Here is a 27,689-nt window from a genome sequence, read left to right as displayed (position 1 = left end):
CATTCAAAAGCAACTTGGATCTACGGATGACAAGCTCAAAATTTACATCACAAGTATTATAATAGGCAGGATTAGATCCTAGATGCTTTATCCCATGCATGAGTCCCCTCAAATTATCTAGGGTATGATCCCAGTTATGCTCTTTTGGGGTAATTAACCATGGGACGGGGAAGGAAGTCATTAACCAAATGGGATAGGTTAAGTCGAGCTCAAAAAGGGAAACTGGGGACTTAAAATATACTGCAAGGACAGCTAGCCCTGCACTTACCTATGAACCTATGAATACAGCTGCATGCTGATTGTAAAAGAAAAGCACATTCACATGATATTTGAAGACTAGGTCTCAGTGATCATTTATTATAACCAGAAGCAGCGAGGGTCCATTGTTTCTATTTTCTGGGGGAAAATGCTTGACACATAACTTAATGTTTGCTAACTACTCAGAAGGTATGCAGACGTGGTCTACCAGAAAATATCTGCACGTATGCATGGGTGTGCTGCTTCACAACACAAGTGCATGGGTCTGTTAAATTACTCAAGATTGTCACTACAGTTATAACCCTATCTGTTCCTAATTACACAAACATTTATAAAATCAAATATATCACACTCTGCTTTAATTCGTAAACATTAACATTTAACAATATTTGTTTACCTGCATTAAATATGGGGTCATTTTCCATGACTACAACTGCTTCTTCAACAGCATCGACCACACTGCCACCTTGCTGAAGTTTTTTGGAACCAGATAATGCTGCCTGCTTTACACCCAGCAGGTATGCTTTCTTTCTTTCCGGCATGATCCTGCCAGCACCACCCTGGACTACTATCACAGGCTTCATTCTTAACAAGCATCCACAAGCTGCAATGACAAGCACTTGGGAAAACCCAGAAAGCAAGACTGCAGAGGTAAAACACAAAAGTTCTGGTTAACAGCTAACTTACACCTATAATGCACTGTTATTTTAAAATATTCATTAAACTCATATGTGGACCAAAAGAGAGAAAAAGTTGAAAAAATGCAGAAGGAATGAGGCAGAGATATCTCTTACATCTAAAGCACTTTTCACAGATGCAGCATATTATAGTCCGTGCACATACTTTTTACATGTGAACTCAAGAGTCCTAGATACAGAAAGAATAAATCTGGTAGACTCCATAACTCAGTCCTAGTAGAATGTTGTCTTGTGACAATATTCCCTTGGTTCTAAAGGGAAGCCAGGACATGAATACCACAATTAGTTTACTCTGCTTGATTACTGATTTTCAAGGCTCCTCTGTTTTTTTGTGCGTCCTCTGCTGCTAAAGTCAATAATATTTTCTACAGTTTTGGGTTCTGCCCAACAACACCCAGACCATCAATGCAAATCTACTATGCTGAATCTGCTACTTAAGTCTCAGAACTAAAGGAAACCAGAAGGCAAGCAGGATGGTTCAAGTGCAACTGTGCAGATATTATGGGAAGGAAAGAAAGACTGATGTGCAAGGAAACCTGGACTTAACTAGTATACCAAAGTAAAGTGAAAACACTCACAGGACCTGAAGCTCAGAAATTCAACTTACAGAAGGGTACTTAAAAAAATGAGTGGTCCAAGAAAGAAAGAAACGGAATCCCTAACTTCCACCAGTCCACTTTTCCAGGATAAAGTATATATTGTCCCAGGGTGGAACCAAATATCTAAATGGTGGTCAAACACTGATGGAGCCTTTCTTGTAAACCTTAAGTGCAGTCATGAGTTTAGCATCTTCACCAGAAGTGTGAAAGCTGCAAACTGACACCAAAAGAACTTAACAGTAAAACAGCTAAAGCCACATTCAGGCAATTATAAAAGATACCGAAGAATAAGTCAGATAGAACAGAAAAGGGGGCTTACCTCACATGCAATATCTGGTTGGAAAAGAGGTTCTATTAGTCCTGATACATCTTCTGAGTAAATGGCACCTGAAAAGCTATAATATTGGAAACTACACTTCTTTAAAAAAAAACTCAAGATCATGTGACTAACAAACAAGAGGAATGATCAATTTGAGGGAATGAAGATTGGCATGAGAGTTCACTAAAAGATGAGTTAGCAGATACCTGTGAGAAAGAGATGCAGAAGGGGAGTTATGACACAATCACGGAGAAATAGAAGCAAAGCTTTGTCTGGGATAGAAGGAAGAGGTAAGACTCAATGAAACTACTGGCTATAGAAAGGAACCTGACACATCTTTGCCCTTACAATTAGGATGAAAATGAGGGTTATAAAATTCCAACATTTGCTGTTAGTCAGGAAGGAAAAGAGCTCAGAAACTGGTTTGCCTGAATTCTTGAAAATCATCCTTATGTGGATGGCATAAGTGACTGTTTTTTAAGCAAAAGAAATAATCTGCTCAATCTGTTAAGACGGTTGGTCTCTCCCGGAACACACACTGCTTGGAGAGTTCAGTAGAGCTAAAAGCCCCCAAATCATAACCTCTTAGTCTTTTGGCACATGGTTTATGAATACATGTTCACTCGTTTGCCAATGTACCAGATGACTGCTTTGATGTCTGACTGACCAAGACAGGATGCTGCAGAACCTACTGCTATGCTGCCCAAAGAATTAATAGTACTTCTTCCATATCTAGCATGGACTCTAGAATGAAATACCACATCTCTCTTGACTTGAACACAAAATACTACAACAATATTATCTAAACTGAACAGAATCAACGTGTTAACAAATCATTATAAAAGCACCAACCCCTTGTACTCCTATTTTAATGTGGGTGCTCTGCCCCCACCCGTCCACCCCCATATATACTACCACAAAAGTGGCAAAGTCAGAGGACAGAGGCAATCTGTAAACAAAACAAACAAAAAAAAGAAAAAGTGAGTTTTAATATTTTTCTTATCCAAGCCACATGACCTCAAAACAAAGCAAAATGTGAAGCACTACAAATTTTACCACATCTAAAAGTGATTTTATCCATGCAGTACTTCAACGTCCAGTAAAAGGAGTGCACAAGCAAGGGTAGTTTCCCTCTACCATGCTAATGTCAGTCTTGGACCCTGAGTTGGCTCATGATCCTGATCTAAGTATCCTTTACCATGACATCTTCCAATCAAAGGGAGCTTGCAGACAGGATTGCTTTGGGTGGGGGTGAATCCATTAAGTGCTTGTCCAAAAAGAGGCTGGTTAGTTGCAGCCACTCTCAAAGATGCTTTCTACAGGACCTTGATATTTTTATCTATGCATCAAGTATGTCACAGTGTTGCAACCATCAGACCCAATTCCTCGTGAAATACTGTCATGCAAAACCTTTTGTTGGAACCATAGATGTTAATGTAGCCAATGACCCCAATGCTTTCAGACAAAGTTTGGTGGAAACTGTCAGCTGTGACACCATATGGGCTACTACAGAAAAGAGACTCCATGCTCAACATTTCCTTTTATATCCAAGCAACATCTTACATAAGTGAAAAGTTACACTAATATCAAGTGTGAATTTTGCACAATTCAGTAAACACCAGGAAATGGAAAGTCTGAAACAAAGAAGCCCTGTGCCAAGAAACTGTCTGGGCTGGTAGCAATTAGGAGTCAGTCATGTGCATAGACAAACAGTTTAGCTCCTTGCAGTTATTACTGCACTCATGAGGTTGCAATGTGCGCTTTGTACATTTCCTGTGTGTCAATCAAAGGGGCAGTCCTAAACAGGCAGGTGATTTGCTGCTATACAAGATTGCAGGAAATACCTGGAAAGCTTCCTGACTGTGATGCAAAAGATAAATTACCCAAAAGCTTAAAAGACTACATCAACTCGTCTCTTGATAGAAGACAAAGAATATATTGAAAGATGGCCATGTGAAAAGACTCATTGGGAGTGAGCAAGCTTTAGACTCTGATTCAATTTTGTGCAAAGGTCCCAAGTCTTTTCTGGAACTAAAAAGCATTTGGAATAATATCTTAGTCTGAGTGGGTCTACCAAAATGCCTTCTATTGGGGGTGGATGTCTGCCAAAGAAAAAAGGGAAAAATGAAGAGAATTTTATTATTTGAAAGGCTATGGCTACTACCTCCCTTACCCACGTTGCCCAGACCACTTCCACCACCTGGGGATAATCAATGTATAGATCAGGACTGTTGCAGATTCCGTGAGCTATCCAATGTCACCCTGAAATCTCAAAGGACCCCACTCCTTGGACCAGCAGTCTTATGGGGAGCTAGGAGTGGAGGGCTACTAATTATGCTGCCCTCTGCCTTGGTCATTACTCTGTCGGTTCTGATAGAATCAAAGTTTTCTAAGGCTCATCTGTAATCTACAATGCAGTCAACGGAGATTAGAATTTAATGTCTGCAGCATTAAAGGTTTGTCACGTCTCATTCATGAAATTTACAGATGTGTCAATTTCCAATTCAAAACTACAGGAGACCCTTACAGGGGGTAGTCTATACAGGACAACTTAATGTCCTCAGCAAAATATGAAAACAGAACCAGAAATGCTGGAGCACAACAATAGCAGTAACATTCATCTGCTTAAAGGCAAAAGGAAACTGTGAGAAGAATTTTAACAATGTTAGAAAATAATTCTGTTTTTTCAAAGAAAAATAAATAAGGTATACTAAAGCCTTCATAGTCAAGATAAATGTGAAAAAAATGTATATACTGCAACTGTGGAATGATTATATATTTAGAAGTGATGTAAAACATGTGAAAGGGATTGTGCCAGTGCAGTTTACACCTGATAAAGTCTTGGAAAGTCAGCTAAAAGAATTATAATGGATACTATGCACAGGTTGAGATTGGAAGAAAATGGATGACAGCTGTGGACTGTGCCTTGGGAAATAAATGTTACAGTAAAATATATGGATAATGAGAAGCAGCACATGCCATGTGTTGTAATAATGAATGGTAAAAGGATTGGGAAATACGTTGGTCAAATATTTTGGGTCAGCCAAAAGGGTGCTTCTTATGTGAAAGTGATAATTATGACAAGACGAGACATGTTCTCTGTGGGGAGAGGGGATACACTGCTAAAAAATATAGTTGTGCAAAACTTACCATAAAGAACAACTGTGTAAGTTGCACTTACTGATAACAGGAGCTGTCTGAATTCCTCTTTGTTGCAGTAGCCCTTAGGCTACATGGGTTGTTTCCCACTTAGGAAACAACAACCAGCCAAGCTTAGCTACCTCTGGAATGTTTCTGGAGTCCACCTCTTTCCAGTACGCCATGGAAGATGACAAGTCTCTAGCTGAATATGCCTTGATACTGCGTGGAATGGATTTGCCATGGTGTTTAGGGCTGCCACCTGGAAACTGTCTGTTTAGACACAAGGTGTCCCTTTTAGCCCCTTGATAAGAAATAGCTGATCAGCTTTCCTAAAGAGCTTAGTTCTGTCAAGATTGTATCTCAGCTGCCTATGCACACCCAAAATAATCAGAATCTGTTTGCCCCATTAAACTCTAAAACCTCTTTTAGTATGAATGAGAGGTTTGCTCTAATAATCTATCCCTATGGAAAATTAGATAGTGTTCACCCACGACGACAGCTTGCAACTCAGATACTATTCTTGCAGATGTCAGAGCAATGATTTGTACACTTTTCCAAGTCTAAAACCTTAAATAAGCTTCATAGACACATTCAAGTCAATTTCCCCAGCACATAGTTGAGAACCAAGGAAAAGCAACCTGTTTATGAAGAGGTCTCAGGGGTAAAACTCCTTTCAGAAAGAGACAACAAAAAGAGAACAAAGAGGAGGATCCACTGGTAGACAAGCAGAAATGGTTGCAAGATGAATCTTTATTGAGGAATAGGAGAGGTCAGAGGAAAGTAACTTGCACAAATATTTGTGCACCTGTGGTACAAGATCCCGGACTGGCCCCTAGTTATTGCCTAGGCACTAACTAGAAAACCACTTCCATTTACGAATACAGAATTTTTTACTTCCTGCATATCATCCGGAAGGTTCTTAAAAGGTTTAAAAACTGAATCATCCTGAAAGTCAGCTGATGTTGACTAATACTGAGGTTATCAAACTCCCCTGTCTAAAGTGACAATATCCAGTCTGTGAGGAAGCTTGTGGCAACTGACCATGGCCAATTCTATAAGAAAGGAGAACAAAAGATGATGGACAGACTTTAAGTTATGGATCACAGCCAACATCACTTTTAAGATGCGTTTTGGTCTGCTGGAAGGATACCAGGCCTTGTACTTTTACCCCTATGGAAACTGCTCCTCAAACAAAATCTAACAAATCTATGATGACAGATTGGACTGAGATCTGAAGAGACGGGAGAACTGAATGTGCTGTCTCCAACAAAGCAGTTCCCATTTTATAAGCCCAATAACTATAATTTGATACTCCAAAGAATACACATGCTGGGTCAATTTATTTTTAGAAACACTGCACATTTCTTAATAGATAATCCACAATATCAAGAAATATAACTTGTAAGAAAATTATTTGAAGTTTTTAAAAATAAAAAAGAAAATGCTGTCAGAAACAATCTTCAATGGCAAAGCATCAGAAAAGTGCTACCATCACCTTGGCATCTTGACCACGCCCCCACAACTGTATATTTATCATGTGTAATCTGACAAGTGGTATCATGGAAATCAGAAGCTATGATTTCAAAGGTCCTGAGAAAAAGTGAAAGACTAATTGGATGAGTTCAGGAAAAAGTCCACACAAAGACCCACTTTGTCTTGAGTTAAACAAAGGCCTTTCAAGAAAAGAATTTATAAGGCATCACAGAAACACAAACTTGTGAGATTGAGCCAAGGAGGATTTTGCAATATCTCTCTGGAACCCAGGTTGATCAAAAGAAACATAACCCATGTTAATGTCTCTGGACATCAGGATGAAAACTCTGCAAAGATAAGTAAGTCATCTAAAGAAAGAAAGATGTGAATGCCAGTTAAGTCTGCAATAAGCTATGACTGGGGCTAGACATTCTGTGAATAACCTTCGACCTGTAGTTAAACCAGTAGGTAAGGTAGAGAACTGATAAAGTGATCCAGAAATATAGAACTTTAATTTATTCTTTTTACTCAAATATTTTTATTGTACTTAATTAAATTATTATAACAATAAAATAAATATTTTATAACAAAATTTTTGAATATGAAACCTAATAACTATTTACAATATATAAAAACACAAAACAAATAAGCAAACCAAAACATAGTCAGAATAACTGTGTAAAACGTTTAATAATATGGGGAGCCCTTTCACAGGTTAGCCACCCACTTCTTCAGACCAAAAATCAGTTAATATTTTTGAACTAATTGAATATGTTCATTCAAACATCTCAACCAGTAAAATACAGCAAATAACTAAACAATTCATGATGGTTCTACATCACTTACCCACTTCTTCCTAACCTAAAAAACTTATACTTTAAGAATATGTCTTGTTTTCATATACAAAAATTCATAATATTAAAACTATGCATATTAAAACACACGTAATTATATCAAATATATACATTCAATAGTGATGAAGGAAAAGCAATCATCATCTATGCTATTCCATATAAAGTATACCCTTTCTATTTAACTGTTAAAAAAGTAATACATTATAAACCTTACATATTGGATCTTAAATCACCATATTACAACCTTAAACAACTCATACTGGCATAAACTAATGATGCAAATAAAATACACTTCATACAACAATTTTAAGTTTTCGGACGTGCTGAATGACCTAAGCATGTAAGTCACCATGGTTACGTGAAGTTACTTAATACTATTACACTTACATGAGAAGCAAAGCGTTGCTGTACTCACTCATAAAATTATGCATAATTAAATTACTTACAAATATTTAAAATGTTTTAGGAACAATTGGACAAGCAACTAAATTAATCAAATATATACACATTTAGATGTCAAACTGAGCTCAATGGTTTAAAAATCACCTCCATTATGAGGTATTTCTCACAGCTATAGAAAATCCATGATGCTAAGTACCACCAATGACAAATATCTCCCTCTAAGAAAATCTGTGTGTATACTTAACAGTAATAATGCATAAAAACCTTCTCCTATATTATTCTTATATAAAGTTGAACTACAATTAATATTATACAGCAATCAAACAATATTTAAAACAAAAATGCAAATATTTCACAGTATAATGTTTCATCAATTACTCAAAAAGAATTTCAGAAAAGGAGTTCCCTACACAGAAGAGAAGAAATAAGCTTTTAAATTGAACAGATATAACAACATCTAAACTATAAACACTCGTTTAAAGTTAAATAAACTCGGCAGTGAAAACGTCATTCTCGTTACGAACCCTCTCTCCCTACTATTCAAAAAGATCCATGATGTTGATGTTAGATGCCACCAATAACAAAAAATGACATTATAGATATTTGGCAATAATAGATACTTGGCAATAATAGTAATGCATACAAACCTTTCATCTCCTATATTATTTTCATATAGACTACTATTAATCTTACAACAGAATTAAACACCTATTTAAACGAACAAAAAATATTTGAAGTTGTAAAGCTTATTTGAAACAATTAAACTTGTTCCAAACCATTAAACACATGGCATATATAATGTACTCACAAAAAGTATATTATATTACAGGAAGACCTATAGGGAAGTTGGATAAAGATTACTTGCTTAAATAACCTTCACATTTTTAATATAGGTTTTAGTGGGATAGATCCATTGAGGTCCTTAACCCCATCTGCTTGCAACATTATAATCCATTTGGTCTCATTCACTTCAGTGTTATTACAAATATCTGCTCATCTCTGACTAATGAATGTAGTTTCTATTTCCAAAAATCGGAAATTATGTGCATATGAAGTCATCATCACATGCTTGGCCAAGGCATTGGTACTATTAGATGTTCTAATATTATAAAGCTGTTCCTGGATTCTCTCTCTAAAATGCCAATTAGATTTACCAACATAGAATGATCTACATATACTGCAGTATGCCGAATGAATGATATTAATTGTGTTACAATCTGCTACAGCATGAAATTTATAACACCTCCCTATAAATGGGTGTAAGAATTGACCACCGCTATCTAAAATTGGCAATAACTACATTCTCCACAATGTTTGGTAATTTTTGGCATTAAAATCGTATCTTGATATGGATGCCCCCTATGCTGACAAGGCATTCTTTTTATAGATTTCTTGGACAGTCACCTGTTTATTTTATCATCCCTAGTTAATATTCCTCAATGTTTACGTATGAAGTTAACCATATGCTTAGCATTACTACTATAAAACATTGAGTATCTAAGCTTGTCACTCCCTTTATGAATATTAACCCTTTCTTGTTGTACATGTATATTCTCTGAAAAATACTGTTTACCTTTAGTTAAGAAGACAAACAGAAACCAGAATACAATCTACAATGAATTTATTTAGCGCTTTTGTTTCAGTAAATAAGAAACTTCATCAGAATACACCATTATTCATTAATCAAATCGTTATGTCACTAATTACCTCTTAAAAAGACAGCCATCTATTCATACCATACAACATACATTAAGTTACAAAACACCAAAGCCCTAATAAAAAAAATATTAGATTAATGTTAAAATATATATGTTGTTGTGTCTTTCGGCTTTTCCCGGTTAGGGGTCGCCACAGTGGAACTCCGGTCCGCTAATGATTGGCAGTAGATTTTTATGTACCGAGTTGCCAGCTATGACGCACAACCTTCAATGAAGGTACGCCCATTCACGCATGTCTCCACACAGAAGACGCTTTAGCTGAGAATCAAACAGGACAACGGCTTACTGTGAGGCGACAACGCTACCGCAGCACTACCACCGCAGTTCACAGTGTTAAAATATATATAAATAAGTCTTACTGCATCATTGTTCATGTCATAAAAAATTCAGCTTTTAGTCTAAGAATAGAGCTGATGAATATGAAGCTATTTAATCCAGAATGTGTGCCAGCATTTGTCTTAAGGTGCCATTTTAGTTCCTTGTATTTTAAATAGTCATTCAGTGGTCCCAATCTGTCCTCCAGAGATACTTGATCAACAATAATGAACTTGAAACCATGCCCTTCATTATTTGAAACGTGTAGCTATGACATTTTTGTTATCTTTATTTTGAGTGTCTCGATAGTGCTGATATACTCTAGTTCTAATTGCATTGACAGTTTTTCCTATGTAGAAACATGGACATTCTGTGCATAGAGCTAGATAAACCACTGCTTTGCTATTACAGTTAAACTTCTTGTATAGAGTGTAACTACCAATGTTAGGAATATAGATAGTGTCTGTTTCCAACATATGTTTACACTGGGAGCAATATCTACATCTAGACATACTCCCTTTGGTCCAAACTGTATCATTGCCTCTTTCTATTCAGGTTTTTATATTGGCGTCTTTCCTATATACAATTTTTGGGACTATTCCCACAATGTTAGTAAATTATTTATCAATAACAAATATGTTCCAGTTATGACAAATAATGTCCCTCAGTCCTGTAAAATGATTGTTGTAAGTTAAGACAATGGCTTTGTTGTATTCTTGCCTCTCTTGTGTATGGTTACTCACATTTAGGGTATGTGTTGTACCTAGTAGAGGAAAATACTGTCCATTATTTCTCTTATTGGCGACTTCCTGAAAAATCTCATTCAAAAAGTCTAAAGGGTACCCTCTCCTGGTTAACATATTTTTTAAAATATCAATTTGTTTTTGAAATTCTTCATTTTCTGTGATCATTCTGGCCAGTCTGATCCCTTGACAAGGGACTTTTTTTGATGTAGAGGGTGCCAACTGCCAAAATGCAATAAACTATTCGAATAAGTAGGTTTCCTGTAAATTATATCCATCAGCTCTATTCTTAGACTAAAAGCTGAATTTTTTTATGACATGAACAATGATGCAATAAGACTTATTTATATATATATTTTAACATTAATCTAATACTTTTTTATTAGGGCTTCAGTGTTTTGTAACTTAATGTATGTAATATGGTATGAATAGATGGTTAGAAATACTTACTGCAATTTCAAAGTTTTTTATTTACTGTGGGCCAGATTTATGAAAGCTTGCACGGAGTTGTAGAGTAGACTAAGACGTCAAACAGGCAATATGTCTGCCGTGTGATCCTGGAACAGCCGGCAGGGGCATGTACGAGAGCTGCTAAAGCTACTCTTGCACGGACAGCATCATGGTATGCAAATTACCTCATTTGCTGCTGAAAGCTATGCAAATGAGGTATATTTGCAATCCAGGAAACACTAACCTGTCCGTGGAAGATTAATGTTATCTGCAGAAATGTACTCTGTTGGTAACGGAGTACCATTCTGCAAATAGCTAAACGGAGCTATGACAGTTCCAAATAAAGGATGCATACAGTTGAGGAAGCATGCCAATGGCCAAATATAAGGCCATTGGCATTTATAAATGTTTAAAGTTATTAAAATCTAACTTTTTTTCCCCCGATCTCTGATGTTTAAGCATAGCGCAGCACCGCGCAAATGTGCGGTGCTTTAAAAACAAGAAAATAATTTAAAAATAGCCATTTTCACTAAAAAGCTTATCCTGCCATGCAGGTGAATGGCAGGCTGAATACAACATGGCCACTGGGTTCTGGTTGCTAAGGGGGGGGAGCTCAGTGTGAGGGATGTAACCATGCATTAGTAGGCAATCCCATGCAAATGAGGATAAGGATAGTGAATCCCAATTTTCCCCAGCATGTGAGCCATGTCCCAAGAGTGTAAGTGTAGGAGTAGGTGAGTAGTAGAGTAGAATATAGTTGACATCATGAGGAGGTATGTCAGAAAGGCTGTAAGCTAATTGGAGCACAGTGTCTTGTGTTTGCCCTGAGTTGCTCAGGATTGCAAGAGGTGTGTCTACAGTTGTCCTATTTGAAAACCAGAAACCAAAGGTGCACACTGTGAAAATATCTGAAATTTCTTGCAAACGTGCACACAGCGTGTGCTTGTGTTTGTGTGGCGCTGCCCCGGGCGGAAACAGAAAGGGAAAAGGAAGGAAAAGAAGTAGTAGGAAGTTAACCAAGGAGAACTAGCAGAGCTGCCAGGTGAAATATATCAGAATCAGCCAATTACACAAGCAGCAGACTAGCCCAGCCCAGCACTTTAAACTCTGCAAACAGCACTCTCCCCTGTTTTTTCCCAAGAACTCTGCAACACTGCAGTATACAAAGAGGGGAAGCTTAAAAAGCTTAAGTCAGACAAAATGTTAGGGGCTGCTCTTGCTATCATAAACCAACATGTGCAAGGTGCTGAGGGTGGTGATATTGTGAATGCTGCTGAGCAACCCACAGTGAGGAGACGAAGAAGAGTGTACAGACCCTGGGTAACCTACCAGGGGCTACATGACCTGGAGATGGTGGAGCGCTATAGGGTGGACAGAGACCTCCTGCAGCAAATTGTTGAGCTGTGCCGGACACGCCTCATACACAGAACCAACAGAAGGGAACCCATCCCAGTGGATATCAAGGTATGTGTTGGCCTAAGAATACTAGCTATAGGTACCTTCCAGAGACCAACTGGTGATATGATGGGGATTTCACAGGCATCAGCATCCAGGGTACTGCACCAGTTCCTGGATGCCATGTCAGCACGTCGGTGGCCATGTATATTTCCCCAATTCCCATGAGGCATTGGCCAGCAATATGCATCTTTTCCACCAAATAGCAGAATACTCTGAGGTAGTGGGTGCAATAGAATGCACACACATATACATCAAAGCACCACCCGGTGAGCGGGCTAGTGTCTACATCAACCGCAAGGGCTTCCCCTCCATCAACTGCCAGGTCATGTGCGATGCCCAGGGCATAATAATGAATGTGTGTGCTGGCTGCCCTGGAAGCTATCACGATTCCCACATCTGGCATATGATGCAGCTGTATCAGAGATTTGCCAATGGGGACATCCCTGATGGTCACCTAGTGGGGGATGCTGGATACGCACTGGAGCCGTGGCTGAAGACACCCATCAGAAATGCACACACACCCGAACAAGAACTCCATAATGAGGCACACGCACAAACAAGAAACATAATTGAGCATGTGTTTGGGATGCTCAAGTCACAGTTCCGGTGCCTGGACACATCTGGTGGAGCCTTGCAGTACTCACCAACTAAATGTACTCAAATTGTCACGGTATGTGCCATGCTACACAATATGATCCTGCGGAAACAGCTGCAGCAGGAACAGCATGGGGCAGGGCCAAACAGCCCCCCCCCCACCATTGCCAAGGCCTGCACAGGCACAGTGTGACTCGGAGGAGGAACAAACTGAGCCTGCCCCAGTAGGCAGAAGGAGGCATGCCCAGTATGCCCTGGCCTTGGCAAAGAGGCAACACATAGCACATACACTGACTCAGTAGGAACCCTAGAAATGAGACCTGTCTCTGACTCGCACATACAGTAAAAGGGATGCCTAACTTGACACTACCTGTTTTCAAACATGTACAGGGAGTGTACTATGTGCATCCAACATAGGCAGCCCTGCAGCCCTATTTTAAGCAATATAAAGCACTGCTAAGCACATTTTACCAGTATTGAGCATATTTAAATATAATTGTGCATAGCTGCGCACCGCACTAACCAGCTCAACGTCGAGCAACGTCGGGCAACGTCAGGCAATGTTGGGCAAAGTCAGCAAAGTAGGGCAAAGTCAAGCAAAGTCGGGTAAACAACAACACACCAGCTTTACTGTTCCTTAACCAGTCAGGTCTGCCCAGCAGGAAAATAAAAAGCAGTGACAGGGCTCGAACTCAGGATACTGTGCACTATAGTCACAGTACTGAACCACTAAGCCGTGACAGCATTTCATTGGCACAGACACAACTTAAGTCACTCACACATACCAGTTGTGGGAGTCACATACCTAACAATCACAGCCAGCAGGACAATTGTAGACAAACGCAAACACAAACAAATGCTGTATCATGCCCTCTGAAGAGGCATATGAGTAACCTCCCCCCAGGCCTATGCAGACAGATAACAGAAGGCCAGACAACGTTATGTGGGTTGGGTGGGCTATGAAGTCATAAACTAATATGCGTGTAATTGGAAGCTAAGGTCTGTAGTACAGTGGTATGCCTCAAGCCAGTACGATAGGCAACAGTACAGACTGAAATGGAGTACCTGACATAGCAGTGCAGGCCTAGAAAATGTGTATAAGTGTCAGGTGTACCCCTCATCCTATGTACACCCACAGTAACAATCAGGTGTGCCCCCCCGGGTAGAAATGTACAAATAATAGCTTCCCCCCTGTATGTAGAAATGTTAATAAGTCTCTGCAAATTGACTCATGGAAGTCCTGCAGGCACAGGGTGCTTCCTGTCAATGTACAACACAAAGGTGAGCCCCAAAGTAAAAACCAACTTGATTTTTCACACACATATAGTATATATGCCCATAGTGGGCATGCTCACACACTTAAACAAATAATTTAGCAAATTTCAGTCAGCAACATACTGAAAGGTCATATTGGGCATGCTCACACACTTAAATAAACTAAGCAAATGTCAGTCAACAATATACTGAAAGGTCATACTGGGCATGCTCACACACTTAGGCCATGTCTGAGTACAGCAGTGGGCCACACATATCTGGCAGTTGCAGTTCTTACTCCAGACACTTGTCACTATTCACCAATCCTGCCTTGTGCACACAGTGATAAAGCAACAGACCCATATAATATATTGGACCCCTGTCATAATCAAACTATGTACTACAAGTACTTAAGTTGTTCAAAGAAAGTGAAAATCCAAAGAAGATCAATAAATCTCCGATCAGTATCATCAAGAAACAATGAGCACTCTTAACATTATCCAAGCCATGTTCTGGCAAAAATATTGCCAAAGTGTCCATAGAGAACCATGAAGCTTTCTTTCGCTATGTCATAAATATCAATGTAAACTAATATATGTTCTGAGTCAGTGCAAAGTGTAAATGAATACATGTACATGACTGACATTGCCAACATCTTGTCAGACAGATTCATACATATTTACCCTCCTCTCACTGGCAAAGGGGCCCATTACCATACCTGGAGATTGTGAAAACCCAGAAATCACATATACAATGGTTAAACAGCTCTATCCAAAATTAAAAACACGGCGTCTATGGGATGACATGGTTTCCCTGGCTGTGTCATATGTGAACTCCAAAACAAACAGACCCTGCACCTGAACAGTCTGTTGAGACTCACCCTCTGTACAGGATATGATGTTGAATGGGTTACAGCAATGTTTGGCACACTCCACAAGTGTTGGTGCACAACAGACCATGGGAACTATTGTCTTATAAGCTTAATAAGCCTTTTCTGCAAGGCCATGGAGTCCATCATTATGGAATTCATAAACAGAGCTACTGGGAGCCTACAAACACCCAACTCTACCCATTTTGGTTTGGTCAGGGGCAGATCATGGTTCCTAAACCTGCTAGACAGTTTTCAAGGCAGTCACCCAGGACATACATTAATGAAATGAGCTCTACATGGCCTACATAGACATTGAAAAGCCCTTTTCCAACATCCCACACACATCGTATCCACAAAATCAGAAACCTGTGCATAAACACGTATGTCATCTGATGGATTGCCAACTGGGGCACAGATAGATCCCACAAGGTAAGAATTGTAGTCTCCTGTTCAAGCTGGTAAGAACTACTGTCCCCCATGGCTCAGTCCTGAGACCCCTCCTGTCTGGTGTATACTTTTCAGAAATACAGTCAGACACATGAGGGCTATGTTTAGCAAAGTTTGTGGATGACTGCAAAAAGGTTGTCATAATTGATGTTTGAGACAACATAGACATCTTTAAAAAGGGTCTCCGTCAGACAGATGTGGTGTCAAAATTATGGCCTCGAGCTACAGTCATACAAATACCACATAGGTGCCAACACCCTAAATATGGAGGTAATAATAAGGGATCTATGGACACATGTGGATAGTCATCTCCACTTCCAGAAACACATTCACAAAGTGGTTAGAAAATCATGCTATGTTTTCCCACAAATTGCCAAGGTCTTTGCATGTAGGTCAAAGGAGGTTCCCTCTACTCATCAGTCATCAGACCCATCAAAGAGTATCACGGCACACTTGCGATGAATCTGACTAGGCACATTCAGCAGCTGGAAAGACCACTGAAGTACCTCAACAAGAGGATTACTAACCTCAAACAGTTGCCCCATGCAACAAGACTGAATTTAACTCAGTCTGTACTCTGTTGCATACTGTCTACTCAGGCGATCTCTGCCCAACAGACAGGTCCATGTCCAATGCAGAACTGATGTACATGCGCTATCTGAAGTAAACCCAAGCTCACTGTGCCACATGCTCTATAGATGTCATCATCACAACAATAAATAGAACACTGAGAAATGAACCACAAACTAGAGAAACAAATCCAGAAGCACAATAGCAGTAAATGGACAACCGGAATAACTTTACTTCAAATTTATTACGACATATATGAATAAAATGGTGACATATATGAATAAAATGGTAAGCGCACGAACTGTGGAGTTGATTAATTAATTGAATAATTGGTTGTAGTGCATACAGTATATAATGCTCTTAGTAGCACTTTTAAAAATGTCTGATGAAGGCTGGTGTTACACAGCCAAAAGCGCTTACCATTTTATTCATATATGTCATCATTTTATTCATATATGTCATAATAAATTTGAAGTAAAGTTATTCCGGTTGTCCGTTTATTGCTATTGTGCTTCTGAATAAATAGAACATGTTGGAGGGATACATTACTAACTCACAGACTTCCCTTGCTTTGGAACAGGCTCCCAACCTACAATAAGCTGAGTCCCTCACTGACACTCTTCCAGAGGAGCCGTGAGGAGTGTATGTGAAACTGAACTGTCACACCATGGATCACTTCATCAGCTCTACTACACAGAGGCCTAAGGAACTAACCCCATGTGTGGTGATAGCTGCACACTCTGGCCATACTAATATATGCCTTCAGGCAGACAGCCTATTACCTACCTACCTACCTATGTACCTATATGTATGGGGAACACAGTATTAATAAGCCAAAGATGGATGGGCAGAGATGTGTGTAAGAGGGTGACCATGACAGGGAGCCATCCAGGACTGTCACACCCAGCACACATCCCAATGGCACAAAAGACATAAGGTGCACATCTCACCCACTGTACATAACAGCCACCAGTATCTGTAAGCATTACAGTGTATGTGGTCCATGTGCCTGCTGTACAACATGACTGTACAATGAAGTACACATCTACTATCTAGATTCATAGGTATGTAGTAGACTATATTCACGAAGGCATATATTAGCCTAGGCAAGTTGTTCAGCTTTCACCACCCCATTGGGTAGTCTCCTAAGCCCTAGTTCTAATAGTTAGTACCCTAGGCCCCTTTCTAGTGGGGCTGCTGATGTGATGCCTGGCGTGAATTATCTGTTTCCCATCCACTCATCAAGGTTCCTATTGAAAAGTGTCAGCGAGGGGCTCTGTCTGATGTACATTGGGACTCTGTTCCACAGTAAGGCAAGAGTCTGGGATGGTACTCTATCCCACAAGCATGTTGTATTCATTGTTGTGATGAGGTTCATATCCCTGGAGTGTGTAGTGTGACTCAATTTTGTTATCCGTAGATGGAGCATGTTCAACAGTTATGTGTTGGATATGGCTCTGTATGTTAGGCAGAGTGTGCCTCTGAGTAGGCGGTATGCAATGGAGAACAGATTTAGTTTTACCAGTTGTGTTGCATAACACAACTGTTTGAGGCCAGTAATCCTCTTGGTGAGGTACCTCTGTGGTCTCTACAGCTGCCGGATATGCTTAGTTGAGTACATCCAAAATGGTGCATTGTACTCAATGATGGGTCGGATGACTTAAGAGTAGAGGGCCACCACTACCTCTTTTGATCCTGATGCAAACCCTTTGTTGATTAGGTGGGCCACATATGATTTCCCAATCACTTTGGCAACATGGTTGTCAAAGGAAAGATGACTATCTACTTGTGTCCCCAGATCCCTTATTACCTTGTCAGTTTTAAGGAGGTAACACCTATGTGGTAGTTTGTGGGTACTTTGTTTTCACCAAAGGGGATTACTAAGCATTCTTCCACATTGAGCTTGAGGCCATGATTCTGACACTACACATCTGTCTCATAGAGTCCCTTCTGGAGAATATTTGTGTCATCCGGGGAATCTATTATGGCAAACACTTTACAGTTCCCAGCAAACTTAGTCAACCACAAACCTCCTGTGTTGGCATGTACTTTTGAGAAGTCTATACCAAACAGGAGGGACCCCAGGACTGAACCCTGGGGGACACCAGTTGTTACCGGTGTAGAGTCTGACATGTAGCCAGCAACTCTTAATTTGTGGGATCTATCTGTGAGCCAGTTTGCAATCCATCTTGTGATGTATAGATTCATGCCCAGGTTGGTGAGTTCATCTCTGATACCTGACTGGGGAATGGTGTCAAAGGCCTTAGCGAGGTATAGGTAGGCTATGTGGAGCTCATTTCAATCATCTGTCGCCTAGGTAACTGTCTCAAAGAAATCCACCCAGTTCAGGAGGCATGATCTGCACTTGACAAAGCCAAACTGGGTGTGCTCAACTGTGTGAAGGTTCCCAATGTCTTTATTGTTGACTTCCATTATGATTGGCTCCATTGCCTTGCAGATCAGACTCGTCAGGTTCATAGGGCGTGAATGCCAAGGGTCTTTTGTGGCCCCAACCATGTGGAGTGGGAAGAACGTTGCTGTGCAACATTCTATGGGTACATATCCTGTAGAGAGCATGTAGAGAGAGAGGTGTAGGTAATCTTGATGAATATGGATACATCCCCACCCTATGTGCTATGATCCAGGTTCTGATGCTGGAAGGTATGAATGAGTAGTATCCTGGTAGTGCTGGTGTGCTCTCTGGAGCCTTGAACTAGGTTTCTGTTACTGCACAGATATCAATATTCTCCATACTGAGAAGTGCCTCGAGTGTGTGCATCTGCAGGCTGAGACTTCTGGCAGTGAGTAGCATTTAGCTCACTTTGTGGTTATTTGTGTTGGTTACGGGGTTTGGTTTGTCCTGAGCGACCGGTGTTCCACACCTGAAGTCAATGCTTCATTGGTCTGATCTGACCATAAGCTAATTACCCTACATATCCACATTCTGCCCCCACCCCCCGTTAAGGAAACCATGTTAAAAATTTTCTCCAATACCAACTTCATGCTTCTTAAGACAGAAGTGGTGAACTTCAGGACACCCATGCAGATGGACAATACAGTTATGACTACTGAATCCTACACAATTGCACTTTATAAGCACTTACATGAGTGCATGGATCATGCTATCCCAAACAGAACCAAGACGCTATCCTCCAAGAAAAGGAAGCCAATCTGGTGGTCCCCTGCCATAAACAAACTACACAACAGAAGGAAGAAACTGTTGCAAAAGAGGGTAAAACCCATGAGTGGAGGAGCTCCCTGGTCAGCCTCACTAAGAAGCTGCGATCCCTGATAAAATCCTCCAAAGCTAGTTACGAAAACAAAATCACCACTGATTCTAAAGACAACCACAAAGCATTCTATAGCTGTGTCAAGAATCACAATGGCAACACTCAGATCTGCTCTGAGTTATAGCACAATGGCACTAAATATACGGATCCAAATGATACTGCCAACATCCTGGCAGATAGGATCAGTGCTAACTTTACCCCCCTCTTACCCATGAAAGAGCCCATCTCTATACCAGAAGAATGCAAAGTTGCTGTCATCACAGCTACACAGGTAAACACCACTCTCCAAAGCCAGGAACACAGCATCCATGGGACCAGATAACATCCCAGGCTGCGTTCTACAAGAACTACAGAACGAACTGGCACCACACCTAAGTACCATGTTAAATCATAGCCTCACCTCAGGCTTTGTGCCTGCTGAATGGTGCACAGCAACGGTTATCCCACTACACAAGGGGGGAGCTACCATGGACCCCAGGAACTAGCACCCCATTAGCCTGATGAGTCTGGTCTGCAAGGCCATGGAATGTATCATCATGGAACTTATAAACAAAGACATTGGTAATCTCCAAACTCTGGACCACAACCATTTTGGGTTTGTAAAAGGCAGATCATGCCTCCTAAACCTGATAGACTTCTTCGAAGCAGTCACCAAAGCCATAGACAAGGGTAAGGTGGTTCACACAGCCTATCTAGATCTTGCCAAGCCTTTCAACACCATCCCCCACTCTGGAATTATAGATAAACTCACTAAACTAGGTATAAATCCCTATGTCACAAGATGGGTTGCCAACTCGCTCACTGACAGAACCCACACTGTGAAAGTAGCAGACTCCAAGTCCGACTTCAGACCAGTGACAAGTGGAGTACCACAGGGTTCAGCCCTGTGTCCTGTCCTGTTTGGTATCTACTTCTCAGAAGTACAGGCTAACACAGATGGTCTTTGGCTAATGAAGTTCCCAGATGACTGCAAACTAGGAGCCATAATTGAAACTACTAACGATGTGGACATCCTACAAAATGGCCTCACTGAGACAGATGCCTGGTGTCAAAGCCATGGCCTCAAGCTCAAAGCCAAAAAGTGCATCGTCATCCCCTTTAGTAAAAACTCTGTACCCATGAACTACAACATAGGCGGTAGTATACTTAACACTGAAAGTGTGATAAGAGACCTTGGGACACAGGTGGTCAGTAGACTCTCCTTTGATAATCACATTGCCACAGTAGTCAGGAAATCCTTCTACGTGGCACACCTCATCACAAAAGGTTTCTCATGCAGAAAAAAAGAGGTCATTGTTCTCCTCTACTCATCACTCATTAGATCCATTATAGAATACAACCGCCCCTTTTGGTATGTACCTCACAAGACATCTACAACAACTGGAAAGCCCGCAGAAATACCTCACAAAGACGATTAGCGGCCTCAAATACATGCCCTACACAGACTGTCTCAAAACAATCCAGCTTTACTCTCTTGCACATCGCCTACTCATAGGTGATCTCTGCCTAACATACAAAGCTATGTCAAACACAGAGCTGTAGGACATGCCCCACTTAAAGAAATCCCAATCTCTCCAAGCTTCGGCCCCAAAACCCGGACCAAAATACAAAAGGAGGAGGTGTATCCATTTTCATAAAGGATACCCACACCTCCAGGTTAGTGGCACAGCACTAGGCCTCGGAGACCATCCAAGTGCAACTAACAGTGGGCAAAGCTGCTTATCAGATCGTAGCCTGCTACAGATCACCTACCTTGTCTCAGGACCCTCACTCAGCATTCCTGAGAACACGGAAAGTATAAAGGTCCTACCAAACACCATGATATTAGGAGATTTCAACTACCCAAACATTGACTGGGAGAATTACTCAAGTACAAACTCCTTTGCCCAATGCTTCCTAGAGTTTATAAACTCAAACGCCCTGGAACAGCTTGTCACCAGGCCCACTAGAGGTGACAACATACTGGACCTGATCATCACCAACATGGGGGATCAGTGTTCCACACCACAGGTAAACCCCTCACTGGTAAGATCAGATCATAAAGTAATCACACTGGACATCCACATCCCGACACCACCCCAGTCAAGGAAACCACTGTGAAAAACTTTTCAAAAGCAAACTTCACACTTCTCAAGACCGAAGTGGAAAGTTTCAAAACCCCCTTGCTACAGGATAATGCTATCCAATCCACAGAATCCTTTACAAGTGCATTCTATGAGCATCTACGGGGATGCATGGATCGAGCCATCCCAACTAAAACAAAGACTCACTCCTCCAAAAAGAGGAAACCAGTCTGGTGGTCCTTGGCCATAAATAAGCTATACAACAGAAGGAGGAAACTACTAGACGATAGAGCAAAATTCCAAAAAGGAAAGGCATCACTGATCATTATTAGCAAGAAACTATGATTGCTCATAAAATCATCCAAGGCCAGTTTCTAAAGAAAAATTGCCAAGGAATCTAAAGATAACCACAAAGCCTTCTTTAGCTATATCAAACATTTAGGAGGCAACTCTCAGATATGCTTTGAGCTACTGCAAAATGGCAAAAAATACACTGAACCAACTGACATTGCCAACATCCTGGTGGACAAGTTTAGTGCAAACTTCACCCCCCCACCCCCAAAAGGGCCCGTGTCCATCCCAGAAGAATGCAGAGCCCCAGACATCATGGACATGCAGGTAAAAACAGCCCTCTCCAAAGCTAAGAACACAGCATCAATGGGACCGGATGGTGTCCCAGGCTGCGTCTTACACGAGCTCCAAAAGGAACTAAACCCTCACCTAAATTCACTGTTCAGACTCAGCCTTACCACAGGCTATGTACCCAAAGAATGGCGTACAGCAACAGTCATCCCACTCCACAAAGGTGGTGCCACAACAGAACCTTGGAACTATCGCCCTATAAGCCTGACCAGCCTGGTCTGCAAAGCTATGGAGCGAATTATCATGGAATTCGTAAACAGAGACATTGGGAACCTCCAGACACTGGACCCTACCCAATTCAGCTTTGTTAAAGGCAGATCCTGCCTCCTAAACCTAGTTGACTTCTTTGAAACAGTTACCAAGGCCATAGATGAAGGGAAGGTAGCCCACACAGCCTACCTGGACCTCACTAAGGCCTTCGACACCATTCCCCACTCTGGCATCATAGACAAGCTTACCAGCTTGAACATTAACCCATATGTCACGAGATGGGTGGCCAACTAGCTCACGGATAGAACACACATGGTCAGAGTTGCAGGCGCCATGTCCAACTCTAAACCAGTCACAAGTGGCATCCCACAGGTCTCGGTCCTGGGACCCCTCCTGTTCAGTATATACTTCTCTGAGATACAGGCAAGCATGGGAGGACTATGGCTGACCAAGTTCGCAGATGACTGCAAACTGGGGGCCATAATTAACTCTCTGGCTGACACAGACATCCTCCAGAAGGGTCTTACAGAGACAGATACCTGGTGTCAAAACCATGGCCTCAAGCTGAATGCCAAAAAATGCATAGCCATCCCCTTTGGAAAAAACAAAGTGCCCACGAATTACCACATAAGTGGTAATCCACTAGGTACAGAAAATGTAATTAGAGACCTGGGGACTCAGGTAGATAGTAACCTCTCCTTTGATAATCACATTGCCAAAGTGATTAGAAATTCCTTCTATGTAGCCTACCTAATCACGAAAGGGTTCACCTCTAGATCAAGAGAGGTCATTGTGCCCCTCTATTCATCACTCATCAGGCCCATAATAGAGTACAATGCCCCATTTGTTATGTACCTTAATTGGCACATGCAACAGCTGGTAAGACCACAGAAGTACCTCACCAAGAGGATCATAGGCCTCAAAGAGATGCCCTATGCAGCTCAACTAAAGAAACTCCAGCTCTACTCGGCTGCTTACTGCCTGCACAGAGGTGATCTATGCCTGATGTATAAGGCCATGTCCAACCCAGAATTAATGGACATGCTCCACCTCAAGAAAAACAATCTCTTAGAGCCACACGCTCCAGTGAATTAAACCTCAGCAAAGCAATAAACAGGATGTGCTAGAGGGATAGATTCCTGTCCCAGAGACTTCCCTCGCTCTGGAATAGAATCCCAGTTGATGTTAGGCAGAGCTCCTCGCTGACTCTCTTCAAGAGGAATCTTGACGAGTGGATGGGAAATTGTAAATTTACCCCTGGGATCACTTCAGTGGCCCTGCTAGACAGAGGCCCAGGAAACTCATTTAAAAGGGAGGGGAAAGCCAACACATTCTGGCTAGGCTTATAAATGCCCTTGGGCAGATAGCCTAGTGCCTAGCTATGAACCTATGAACCTACACGCTCTAGGGACCTAAACCTTGTCATCACAATAAACAGAACATGCCGGAGGGATAGATTCCTGTCCCAGAGACTTCTCATACTCCGGAATAAACTACCTATCTATATCATACAAAGCACCTCATTAGCACTCTTCAAGAAAAATCTTGATGATTGGATGGGAAATCGGAAATTCACCCTGGGGATCACTTCTGTGTCTCTGCTCGACAGTGGCACAGGAAAATAAATTTCTTGGGTGGCAAAAGCCAGGGTACCTTTTTGGCTGAGCTTGTATAGGCCCCACGGCCAATAGCCTAGTACCTAGCTATGAATCTAGGAACCTTTGAGCCTTGCCTAAAAAAGGTAATATGGGGACAGCAAGAGCCTTGGCCAGTATTCAGAAGCATAGGGGCGACAGGTGCAAACCATCTGTAGCGACAGAGACTGGATCCCCTTTGAATGACACCAGAAGCTCAGCCAATTGTTAAAGTTTATCGTCTTTCTGTTATATTGCAGTATCATGTAGGTGAAGGTAAGATGCTACTCAAGGTCATGGTCATACCAGCCTGGGCTACATGATCATAGAGCTAATATATATCTCTTGTCATGTTGTCCTGAGAGGTATGTCTTAGATCATTCACACTGACATGTACAAAGAACACGTCATATAGGTACCTGTTCTGGAGTGATGTAAGTGCTTGTGTTATGTGGCGGAGCATAGCACTTGACAGACAACTGACAGTAACCTTCCCCTTGTCCAGCCAAGTGAGTGGAACATCTGTGTGCCTGACTATGAAGTCACCTATTACTAGTGTGTTGGGTATGTTGTTTTGCCTTAGGGCCTGTTGTGAGGCACACTGCTTTAGTGTATTATGTGTTTTCTGGTGTGTGCTTGGAGGTGCATGTTGCTTGCTTGTCTGTTTAGGAGGACACTCTCCTTTTCAGATTAATATTTGTATTCTCCGAGTATGGTAATGTGTATTTATGTGTGTGTTTTGCTGGTGCTTATATTGTAGGTCTATGTGAGACAGTTGGTGTTGTGGTTATATGACCTTACTCCTCCTGACTGTATTGTCCAGTATTGGGTTGACAGAGCTTAGCCACTGGTTTGACCCTGTGTGTGCCAGCATGTGGTGCATCAACCCATATATGATATGGTCATGGCCTATGCATACAATACACTCACAATACACCTAGTATGATAAGCCTGCTGAGGTTAGCAAATGTGAAAAAACCTTTGTGCAAATTGTCAGCAAGTAATGTCTGAATTGCACCTTGTAACTCCATATTGCTTGCTGAAATGTAAAGACGTACTTAGTTTGGATTAAGAACACCACACTTGCCAACTGTGTGTGTGTGTGTGTGTGTGTGTGTGTGTGTGTGTGTGTGTGTGTGTGTGTGTCTCTCCCTGGGGAGACAGCAACCTTTTTGAAGACTACTCACACCCCTTAAAAGTGGTATACTCATCTCTGTCTCATGATGTCACCATCCTGCAAATATACCTGTGGAAAAGAGAAATCCCAGTAATGTGTATAGTGTGTTGTGTAAATGTGTACTGCTATAGTATCATAATGTAGTTAGGTAGGGGTTTGAATCCTGCACTTGCTAACTGTGAGTGTGTGTGTCTCCTTGGGGAAAAGCAACCTTTTTGGAGACTACTCACACACCTTAAAAGTGGTATACTCATCTTTGTCAAGTCTGATGATGTCACCATCCTACAAATATACCTGTGGAAAAGTGAAATCCCAGTAATGTGTATAGTGCATCTTGTAAATGCATACTGCTGTAGCATCATAACGTAGTTAGGTAGGGGTTTGAATTCTGCACTTGCCAACTGAGTGTGTGTGTCTCCCAGGGGAGGAGCAACCTTTTTGGAGACTACTCACGCCTTAAAAGTGGTATACTCATCTTTGTCATCTGATGATGCCACCATCCTACAAATATACCTGTGGAAAGCTGAAACCCCAGTAATGTGCATAGCGCATCATGTAAATGCGTACTGTTGTACTATCATAATGTAGTTAGGTAGGGGTTTGAATCCTGCATTTGCAAACTGTGTGTGTCTCCCTACGGAAAAGCAGCCTTTTTGGAGACTACTCACACCCCTTAAAAGTGGTATACTCATCACTGACAAGTCTAATGATGTCACCATCTTACAAATATACCTGTGGAAAGGTGAAACCCTAGTAATGTGTACAGCACGTTGTGTAAATGCATACTGCTGTAGTATCATAAAGTAGTTAGGAAGGAGTTTGAATATTGCACTTACTGACTGTGTGTGTGTGACACCACTGGTTAATGTGGAGTGGGTTTTGATTTTTCTAGTGTATGAGATATCACAATGACAACTGTATGTGCAATACACATGTAAGGTAGCTGTGGGGCAAATCCATATACATACATGTGACCTCAATAATTTCGTAGGTGGGTACTCTGCTTTCTCCATGAATGCATCTGTTATCTTTGCCAGAGCATGCTGGCACTTTCCAGACCTTAGATCACTTCTGTATGCTTGTGACAAGCGTAGCCACTGCAGTGATCCCTGGGCTACGTCTTCTGTTTCACATCCACTCATCACGGTTTCTACTGAAGAGTGTGAGTGAGGGTTTATGCTTGGGGTATATTTGAAACCTGTTCCAAAGCAAGCAAAGACTGGCAAAGATGACTAATCATTATAGGTGTGCAACAACCTCTGTGGATCTGCATGCAAACCCTTTATTGCTTATGTGCTCCACAGAGGGATTTCCAAAACCTTTTGGTAATGTGATTATCAAAGGAGAGATGACTAAACGCATGGCTCTATGTATACATTAGTACCTGTTCCACATTTTAGGGGCTACTACCTATGTGGTACTCTGGGGATACTTTGTTTTCTAAAAGTGGATAACTATGCTTTCTTTGGCTTATAGCTTTACAGCATGAGTTTGACACCAGGTATCTGTCTCTATGATACCCTTTTGGAGGATGTGTGTGTCATCTGGAGAATAAAGTATAGCCCACAGTATGCATTTTCATCAAACATGGGCAGACATATCCCTACTGTGTTTGCTTGTACCTAAGAAAGCTATATGCCAAACAGGAGTGGTCCCAGGACTGAGTGCAGGTGAATACCACTTGTTACTGGCATAGAATAGTATACAGAGGCTGAAAATGTTACTGTGTGTCCTACATCTGTGCGTCAGTTGTCAAGCCATCATCTAACAATTGTTTATGGTCAATCTGTTGAGGTTATGTATAATACCAGAATGTGGGATGGGTATGAATTGCTGGTGAGCTATAGCTTGGCTGTGTTGACCTCACCTATAGCCTTGTTAACTGGCTTGAAGTCTACTAGGTGTAGAAGCCATGATCTGGCCTTTAGAGAACCTAAGTGGGTATGGTGCAGTGTTTGCGGGTTCATAATGTCTCTGTTAATGAGTGCCATAATGCTGTGCTCCATAGCCTTCCAGATAATATTTGTCTGGCTCATAGGGTGAGAGTTTCCAGGACCTGTTGTAGTTCTACCATTAATCAATTTATGTTAACATTTGCGCTGGGTGTGACGAGGGTGGGCAGGTTTAAGAATAAGTATATTAGAGGGTCAGGCCAGGTTTAAAGGTTAGTAGACCAAGCCAGATAAGCAGGATTAAGTTGATTTGTACATGTGCTGAGGGGGGATGCAGGGTATATTGTGAAATAGATGCTAAGGATGAAGCCGACAGGTAGGAAAAGAGGAATGCCTAAGATGAGGTTTATGGCTGTGGTGAGAGAGGACATGCAGGTGGATGGTGTGACAGCGCAAGATGCAGAGGGCAAGAAGTAATGGAAACAGATGATCTACTGTGGCGACCCCTAATGGGAGCATCCAAAAGGAGAAGAAGAAGAAGACGTTGTAGCTCAACCCTGGTGGACTGTGAACACCATTACCGTGCGTCATTCCACAAGTATGTAACCTGTATAGAG

At 41.3% G+C, this 27,689-nt stretch overlaps 1 protein-coding gene across 1 annotated transcript in view; it reads right to left on the bottom strand.

Moving 5' to 3' along the window:
• ASRGL1 (asparaginase and isoaspartyl peptidase 1) overlaps window positions 1-27,689 on the bottom strand; it is a 757,546-nt gene that overhangs the window by 402,120 nt on the left and 327,737 nt on the right. Inside the window, exon 2 of the mRNA XM_044077290.1 lies at window positions 656-901. Coding sequence (XP_043933225.1) covers window positions 656-901 — 246 coding nt within the window. The remainder of the gene's footprint in view (window positions 1-655; window positions 902-27,689) is intronic.

Source organism: Protopterus annectens, chromosome 1.part1 (assembly GCF_019279795.1).
Source record: "Protopterus annectens isolate FY-2018-M chromosome 1.part1, PAN1.0, whole genome shotgun sequence".
NCBI lineage: Eukaryota > Metazoa > Chordata > Ceratodontiformes > Protopteridae > Protopterus > Protopterus annectens.
The sequence above is the reverse complement of the archived record's forward strand: the minus strand, read 5'-3'. Positions and strand labels throughout refer to the sequence as shown.